Consider the following 9,728-nt stretch of genomic DNA (forward strand, 5'->3'; position numbering starts at 1 on the left):
TAACTAACTGTATTTTTTTATAGAGCTTGACAAGCAAAAGAATAAAAGGACCTATGTGAAAAGACCATGGTCCATGTCAGAGGTCAAAGGTCACTAAGCAGTCTCAAGGAGCACATCAGCAGAGGAAAACTGGCAAGTTCACCAGAATGTGAAATTACAAGAGGCAGAGCACCCCATTCTTGTTTCTTGGACAACACAAAACATACGAGACTTTGTTCAGAACATGGGTATAGCTCACACGAGACAGATGTGTTTTTAAATTTCTTCTCTTTTCTGTACTCTTTCACACAATTTGACTTGCACAATCAAACTTCTGTATTGTTTAGACATTTTAACTATTGCTGCATGCAGTTTTTGTGCTTTTTTCCGCAGTTTATGACACACTTAAAGGGATAGTTCACCTCAAAATTTAAATTTAATTATCCACTAGTTTTTCAAAACCTGTTGGATTTTCTTTCTTCTGCTGAACACAAAAAAGATCTTTATGGAAGTCAAAGGGGACCAGAAACCGTTGGGTTACCCATGTACTTCAGCTTTTTTGTGTGTGTTTAGCAGAAGAAAGAAACTCCTGCAAGTTTGGAACAACTTGTGGGTCACATAATTTTCATTTTGAGGTGAACTACCCCTTTAATGAATGTGTCTGGACATATTCTGAAGCATAAAGCAAACAGTGAGTGTTTTGGATTCATTCTTGTGTTAAGTAAATCTTATTGTGCAGTGTTTTGAAGCCCAGTGTATTTAACAGACTGTTTGATTGTAAATTTAAACGATATGAGATAACCAAAGGTTCAGTAGTGTATGGCACACTTAAAGGGATAGTTCAGCCAATAATGAAAATCATGACATCATTTATTTACCCTCATCTACAGCGATATCACTGACTTGATTGCAAATAAATGCACAGACACTATTTAAACTGAACAGAGATGACATCACTGAATTCAATGATGAACTGCCTTTAACTATCATTTTGCATTATTGAGACACTGTTTTCCTAATGAATGTTGTTCAGTGCTTTGACGCGATGTATTTTGTTTAAAGCGCTATATAAATAAAGGTGACTTGACTTGACTCGAGTTGTTCAAAACCGGTTTTTAAAGATTGTAGTTAACTAAACTGTTTCTGGTCCCCATAAAAAAAAAAAAAACTCCTGCAGGTTTGGAACAACTTGTGGGTCAGTAAATGATGGAATCATTTTCATTTTTGGTTGAACTATTCCTTTACTGAATGTGTCTTGACCACTGATCTATATATGACTGGATCACTCATCACGTTCTAAACTTCCAGCAGACAGTGAAGCAACCAGAAGTGTTCGATCCGCCATCTTACTAAACCCTACCAGCAGAGGGCACCATTGAGACACATCCAATCCGCTGTACTAAAATCACTCGATTTGAAGCATATCAGTAAAACGGGACTCGTTATGTTATGTGTAATAAATTAATGTTTAGTTCAGGTGTTATCTGCAGTGTTATTATATTATTATTATATTATTATAATTATAATATTATAAGTTATAATATTATTATTCAGGAATTATTAAACGTGAATCTATTAGTATCAGAAATGGATTTGATTATTTATGATTTGATATGTTTATTAACGTTTCCATGTAAACTGTTGTGTGCTAAATAAATAGTTAATTTAACCACCGTTTAAACATTACCTGCTTCAAAATGAATGCTTTTAATGAAATCATTGTTAGCTACTGTAGGAATAAAAACACTAAAACTAATTTATATAAACAATGAATAACTGTACAAGGCAAATAAAGGGATAAAAACATAAATCTTTTTTTAGATTTCAGAACGAACACTTTGTCATTTGTTTTATATGTTGACGTCGTGTCTGATGTTTATCATGCTCATGATGCTCGTTACTGTAATGAACATAGCTTTTTAATAAGTAGGGGAAATTCCCAACATTTGAAATAATAACCGTTTACATGCCTAGGGTGTTTCATTGTAATAATGTACAGAGATACTTCAGATTTATAAACGCTGACTTGTTAGGTGATGTTTTCACATTAATATCAATTTCCTATTAATTGAATATAACGTTTACGCACACTAGGGATTACCAATTTGGCGAAGTGGTGGCTTCACTTTAATGGCGTCACTTTAATGACGTCATGAGCATTCCAGTTCTATATTATAGATCAGTGGTCTGTACATATTCTAAAGCAACTTATTCATATTCCTACTGGCAAAACAGTGCTGTCAGTTCAGCTGTCAGTCAATAGAATACTTGTTTAGATTTTAATTTCATGAGTTTACTCTAAGTCTGTAAGTCTTTTGGATTTATTCATGTGTTAAGTAAATCATATTGTTCAGTGTTTTAAAGCACCGTGTTTTTAACAGACAGTTTGGTAGAACCTTAGATCAACTAATTTCATATCATTTAAAAATACTGTGATGAATTGCATACTTGAAAAGGGAGGATTTAGAAATTATGTGCCAGTTCTTTGTAGTGTCTTGAAATTGGTGTTCTTGTCATTTTCTTTAAGGCCTTTTCACATTTGATTATGCAGGTTAGGTATTTCTCCATAGCTTTTAAAATTCATGCTTATAAGTTATTGCTTCTTTGCCCATTTATTTATTTTGCCCAAGTTTTGGACCGGCTTCCTTCATTTATGTACCTTTTGCACAGTTACAGTGAATGGAAGATTACAATGCAAAATTGCAGAACCATAAGAAAAAAAAATAAAACTTGACCCAATAAACATGACCCAGCTGAAGGTATGTTTGCCCCTGGTGTTAAAAACTCCAGTTGGTCTTTTTGGTTACAATCATGTTAAAGCTTCGTAAAGCTGTTGTCAGCAGGAATGAGTATAACACCCCTCTGTTCAAATGCATAAGATGTCTTAATAATCAGCAATTTAATTAATAGGAAGATGCTAAAATGTATATTAGCATTTTCTGCTTCAGGATTTATGTATTACATAACACAATGGTGTGTGAATTGATAGCAGTGTTGATAAAGCACAACTCATACCTCCCTATAGAAGAACTTTACCACCATAGGTTCACTGTGGGAAACAGCACTTCTCACTGTATTCACTTACTAGTCAGCTGCAAATATGTCTTGACCCCAAAAAAATTCTAACAAAACGTTTATCAGTGGTTTACAGTAGTATCAAATGTACTTAAAAACATACTAAAAGTTTCCCAAAGTTTGACTCCACGAAAAGGCCCGTTTTTCAAAATGGCTGCCGCCAGGTCCTTAAAATGACCACTACTCCTTGGTTTTCCTCCTATACCAGAAATATTGGTGTCTGATACATGTTTTTGCCATGTAATATTATAACTAGCATATTTGCATGATAGATAAGTGATTACAAGTCCAATTATATATTAAAGCAATAGGTTACAAGCATATTTATGGGGAAAATATGTACAATTTCCCTTAAGTACATGCAGGTACATGTAAAAAAAATAAAAAATAGAATATCATGGAAAAGTTATTTATTTTTTGTAATTTAATTTAAAAAAGCAAACCTTTTATATTCTACATTTATTGCACATGCACAAACTGAAATATGTAAAGAGTTTTTGTTTGAGTTCTGATGGTTACGACTTACAGCTTCAGTATCTCAAAAAATTAGAATATTTTCTCAAAGATCAATCAAAAAAATGTTTACAAAAAAATTTACAAAACAGAAATGTTCAAGATCTCCAAAGTAGGTTTAATTATGCTATCAATACTTGGTTAGGGCTCCTTTTGCAATTACTGTCTGTGTGCCTCTTCACAATACCCCATAGATTCTCTGTGAGGTTCAGGTCAGGTGAGTTGGCTGGCCAATCAAGCACATCATGGTCAGCAAATCACTTGGAAGTGGTTTTGGCACTGTGGGTAGGTTGTGAGGGTTTTGCACTTTGTTTTATGTTTTGTTTTTTGTGTCTAGTATCAGCACATGGCTTTGTTAATTGTTTTCTCGGCCATGTGCTCGTTTAGCCCCTCCTCCTTGTTTCCTGTTTAGCACACCCCCCTCATCAGCCTGGTCAGTCTAATTGTGCTCAACTGTCCCTCATGTATTTTCCTCCTTATTTATAGTGCCCCTTACCCTTTTTTGTTTGCTGGTTCATGGTCATTCACACCCTCTCTGTCTCTGTATGTGGCTGAATACGCACCCTTGTCTCCTTGTCTGGTTGGTCTTGTGCCCTTGTCTAGTCTTTGTAGTTCTATGTTTTTGTCTTGCTCCTTATTTTAGTAATTTGTTTGTTCTTGCTTTTGGCTTTTATTTGTAATATTTATTTGGCTTTTCTAGTCTTGATTCTTGTTGGTTAAACTGGTAATTTTTTATCTTGTTACTTAACCTTTTATTAGTTCATTGGCTTATATCTTTCCTTGTCTTGAGTTTAATTTGTGTTTTTGTGGGGCTTTGTCCTGTCTAGTTTTGTGTTTGAGTTCCTGACCTGTCCCCGTGTGTCCTGCCCTGGTTCTACCTACCTGGCACTTGGTCTGTTTCAGAGTCAGTGGTAAGTGTCTGAGATCTGCTCTACGGTGCCTTGTGTGGTCTTCTCCATCAGCCTGGTTTTGCTGCCCCCTCTGTTGCCAAGTATTCTGCCAGTTGTTTCCTGAAGCTTTCCCAGTGGCCTCCCCTAGCTGTTCCTGTTAACTGTTATCATGTTCTGTTATCTATTGTTCACTTCACTACCCTCTTGTATCAGTCTGTTTTGTCAATAAAACCTTATTACCTCCCAATGAAATTGGGTCCTCCCTCCTAGATCCCTGACATAGGTGCTAAATTTCTGCTGCAAAATTAAATCAGCATCTCCATTAAGCTTGTCAGCAGATGGAAGCATAACGTGCTACAAAGTCTCCTGGTAGATGGCTGCATTGACTTTGGACTTGATAAAACTTAATGAACCAACACCAGCAGACGTCACGGCACTCAAATCATCATTGACTTCAGAAACTTCACACTGGACTTTGGATTCTGTCCCTCTCCAGTCTTCCTCCAGACCTTGAATTCCAAATGAAATGCAAAATTAACTTTCATCTGAAAAGAGGACTGTGAACCACTGAGCAACAGTCCAGTTCTTTTTCTCCTTATCCCAGGTGAAATGCTTCTGATGTTTGTTTTTTTTCTGGTTCAGGAGTGGCTTGGTTTTATGAATGTGACTGCTGTAGCCCTTTTCTTGAAGATGTCTGAGCTTGATGACTCTTGATGCACTGACTCCGGCTTCAGCCCACTCCTTGTGAAGCTCTCCCAAGTTCTTGAATCTGCTTTTCCTGACAATCTTCCCAAGGCTGAAGTCCTCCCTGTTGCTTATGCACCTTTTCCTACCGCACTTTTTCCTTTCAGTCAACTTTCTATAAATATATTTTGATACAGCACTCTGTGAACAGCCAGCCCTTTCAGCAATGACCTTCTGTGGCTTAACCTCCTAGCGGAGTGTTATGATGATTGTCTTCTGGACAACAGTCAAGTCAGTAGTCTTTCCCATAATTGTGGTTGGATGTTCTGAACTAGCCCAGGAGGTACCCAGTATTTATACTCATAATTAATAAAACTAATCAAGCTCAAAATGGAATATTACATTTTTTTGAGATACTGAATTTTTTATTTTCCTAAGCTGTAAGTCGTAACAAACAGTTTACTTTTTTTTAATTAAATTACAAAAAATAAAGAACTTTTGTTTTAAGTAGTCAAGGATGAATTTTGTTTGAGCAAAATGGTATACACTGTGCTGCCAACAACATTACAATGAGTCACGCAATATCAAATGTCAATATTCTATTCTACCATCTTCTGAATTGCTGAAAATGGTGAATTTAGGTTTGTTGGGTTTAGTATAATGCCACCTTTATACTCTAAAACATCTATAAAGGATGCATTACATATTAATTACCTTATTAAAATTGAAAAGAGTGACCATTTTAGAGGTTTCACACACAGGCCTCTGTTCAGGCTAATACAGGGTTGTTTATGATCAAAGTTATGATCAAAGTTATACAACTCCAATTTAAGTTACTTTTGGGTGCAATAACCTTTAAATTGAATGTAAAGTCTGTGTTTTAGCAAAACAAGTTACATGACATAGGCTAAATTGTTTACATCACTGGTTCACCCCAAACAATGATAAAACCTTACAGTATTCTCACAAAATCATGTATTTCATAAGTATGTTATCATGTCAGTGCAATTTAGACAAGTCCAATGGATTCACAGACCCAGAAAACATGGGGTTAGACAAATAATGAAGGAGTTAGGATATTTTAAGGGCTCCCTGACCATCTTGGACGCCATCTTGAAAATTACACCTTTCTAGTGGTCAAACTTTGGTAAACTTTTAGTATGTTATTAAGGACACACAATACTACATGTATGCAGCAGTCTATACTCTTTATATGGCTTTTGCTGGCTCTGACACTTGCTTGGTATTTTCCTGAGTCTTTTTCTAGCCAAAAACAAAAGTTGTCACAAAATGAATCTTTAGGTTAGGCCTGACTATTTCTGGGGGCTTGTCAGAAGTCTATTATTTTTAAAATTCTGTTAACGTTTGTTGTGTGCGCACTTAAAACAAATATTTGTCATTCCCCTTATACCACTGACCTCTAGAGTATATAAGTGTCAAGATTGCATATTCATTTGTTTTTCTTCTGTATGTATTGGTCCACTATTAATGCTTCGTTGATGCTGCAGTAATTTCTGAATTTGCAGTATTTTGAAAGCTCATATTGGATCTCTCTAGTTCATTGGCAGCTGCTGCTGGTTTGTCAGGTCCATTTTTGTCAACATCATGCACACTTAACTAGAGTACAGTTATTTATATATATATATTCTTTCTCCAGTGCAATAAACAAAATTAAGATGCAACAAATCAAGTACATTGCTTTGTGTTGCTTTTCATGCTACATGAACTAAAGCAGAAAATATAACAGGCTCCAAACCTTAAAATGTAAAACTTACTGTTCCTAAAGATGGATTACTCATATCAAAAACACTATCAGTTTTTTTTTTATGAAGTTCTTAGTAAACTATGTTAGACCTTGTGAACCACAATGCTTGTGTGTGTTTAGTCCCAGCAAACCATAAATCACTGGACCCTGCAAGCCTGTGAAAAATCAGCTGATACATTTCCATGATTTTATGGTAAAAACAACAATTTTAAGTGACATGTATCCTAAAGAGGCCATATAACATTGTGTAATATATTGGTTTCTTTATATATTGATATTTTAATAAACTGGTTATAGGATGTTAGGAAAGGGATGTCCCTTTAAACCACAATGGTTTCATGCTGTCCTCATAAACACTATATACCTGTGTGTGTGTGTGTGTGTGTGTGTGTGTCATATCAGGACACAACTCTGTATAATGACATGGGTGTGTGTGTGTGTGTGTCTGTTTGTGAGAGTGAGTGAGTGCGTGTGTGTGTGTGTCTCTGTGTGAGAGTGAGTGTGTCTGTGTGTGAGAGTGAGTGTGTGTGTGTGTGCTCTTGTTTTTGTGACATATCAGGACACAACTCTGTATAATGACATGGGTATGACACCTATGGGATGAACACACTTTACACAAAAACAAACGTGTGTGTGTGTGTGTGTGTGTGTGTGTTTAATAAATCATGTTATTGTTTCACTTCTCAGGATTTTGTGAAGATCATTACTGATAGTTTTGGTCATTTCTGGATTGGTTTGACTGATATTGAAGAGGAGGGCAGATGGAAATGGGTTGATGGCAGCACACCGACCTCTGGGTGAGAAATCACTGAACTGAACTGGTTATTACAGTATATAATAAATGATTTTCAGTCAGTATCATATCACACAGAAAGCGGCTCTGATCTAACTCTGATCTGTTGATGCAGGTTCTGGGCGCCTAGAGAGCCAGACAGCTATCTGGGAAACGAAGACTGTGCAAACACTCATTCATTAGGATGGTTTGATTTTCCATGTAATAGTAGTGTTAAATGGATCTGTGAGAAGAGTATCCTTAAATGATACATTATAATAAAAATTTACATATATGCATTATGAACATATAAATGTCAGTCATTTTACCTGGGTTTTTTTTGGTTAGTTTTTTAATGGCACATTAATTAGTTTATTCTGTTAAAACAAATAAAAAATAAATAGAAAAAACCATTGTAATATAAACATTTCCATATAAAACTTTAAAATCATTTTGTTTTTAAATTTTAGATCGCTTTTTAGAGAGAGAGAGCTTTATGAATATCTGTGTTATGATTCAATCTGATCTGTTTTTCTTGTCCGTCTTTGGATTTTTCTAGTCTGGATTTATGTTTGTCTTGTTTCTTTGAATAAATGTTAGTGACTGCACTTGGATTCTCTCTTTTTCTGAAGCAGCTGTGTGTCACGGTTGGTAAACCGTTATCTCGGGTTGTTTACACTTTGTGGTGGATTCTGTGTGTTCTGCGTCTGCACTGATTAGTTGTTGGCGTCTCCGTTAATTGTATCAGCATCAGCTGCCACTCATTACGCATCTCCTATATAATGGCTTGTCTCATGTCCGGTGTTTGTGAGATCATTGTTTAATGTCGTTGTGTTTACCCCGTCTGGCTTCTGTGTAGTTTGCGTTGGATGTCTGTGTTTCCCCAGAACCTCGTCCACTCTTCGCACGATCACTCAGCCACGGACACTTACCTTCGGCTCTGTTCCCCGCAGTTCCTGTGCCACTCTCTCCTGTTGCCTCACGCCGTCAACACCCGGACTACTCACCTGCACTCCATTACCGTCTGGATTTCTCACTGCCTTAATCATCCCTCTGGAGTGTTCCCATATCATCGTCTTTGTGTGTCTTTGTACCATCATCTATCTTCTCATTAAATATTTGTACTTGCTATTGTTTCCAGACTGTCCTTTCACCAGCCGTCACACTGTGTTACAATATATCTGTTTAACATCAAGTCTTTATTTGTCAAGGTTAAGTCAAGGTTTATTTGAATTGCACTTAGATTAGATTATTCAGTAATAAAAACATAAACTATGGTACACTGTTTTGTTTTAAATATGTTTTTGACTGTTGATTGTCAGCTATATGCTTGTGATATCAAAGTTTGCTCACACCAAATAAGTCAAGATTTTACACCCAAATGATTAACAGTTCCTTTAAAGTCCAGCCTCATTAAAGTCAGTGAATAATGGACTGAAGGAAGAGCATCAGATGCAGTCGCTGCTAAAACTGTTCAGCCGTCTGAACTTCTGATGTAACAACCTGAAGCTCATCATGGCAATCCTGCTTCATGTGTCTGTTCATCATCGAAGACCCCGTTTTTAGGCAACATTATATGTCATATGCGAGCAGCGTGCCGCATTTAATGCATGACACAAAGCCAACACATGTCACTCCCTACGACTTGTTTCAAATGTTTCCATACCTCCGATTTTCCTCCAAACTTGCTCAAAGTTAATTCTCCTGTTTTCAGTTTTTCTTTGCTTCTTCAAGCTCCATGTTGCACTAAAGCTACTAAATAGTCCAGCACGCACAGCAGGTGTGATGCATCTTTTTTCTTTTCTCCTCTCCTCTCCTCTCCTCTCGCTCCAGTTTGTGGTAAGAATATTTCATCAAGCACGGTGAGTAATGGCTTCACCTGCTATTGTTATTTGCACCTCTTGCCACATGTACAGTTTATCTATCTCTGTCGCTGATGAGGGATTCACATGTGATAAATGCAGGGAAATAGTTAGGCGGACAGAGAAGATTTCAGAATTAGAGACACGCATCCAAACTTTAATTGAGGACAGTAAGAATGTTAGGGCTC

At 36.5% G+C, this 9,728-nt stretch overlaps 1 protein-coding gene across 1 annotated transcript in view; it reads left to right on the plus strand.

The window, feature by feature from the left end:
- Window positions 1–7,722, plus strand: part of LOC113098140 (CD209 antigen-like protein C) — a 42,609-nt gene extending 34,887 nt beyond the window's left edge. Inside the window, exon 4 of the mRNA XM_026263086.1 lies at window positions 7,594–7,722. Within this exon, the coding sequence (XP_026118871.1) occupies window positions 7,594–7,707 (114 nt within the window). The 3' untranslated portion in view covers window positions 7,708–7,722. The remainder of the gene's footprint in view (window positions 1–7,593) is intronic.
- The last annotated feature ends 2,006 nt before the right edge of the window (window positions 7,723–9,728 follow it).

The sequence above is a fragment of the Carassius auratus genome, unplaced genomic scaffold, assembly GCF_003368295.1.
Source record: "Carassius auratus strain Wakin unplaced genomic scaffold, ASM336829v1 scaf_tig00216415, whole genome shotgun sequence".
NCBI lineage: Eukaryota > Metazoa > Chordata > Actinopteri > Cypriniformes > Cyprinidae > Carassius > Carassius auratus.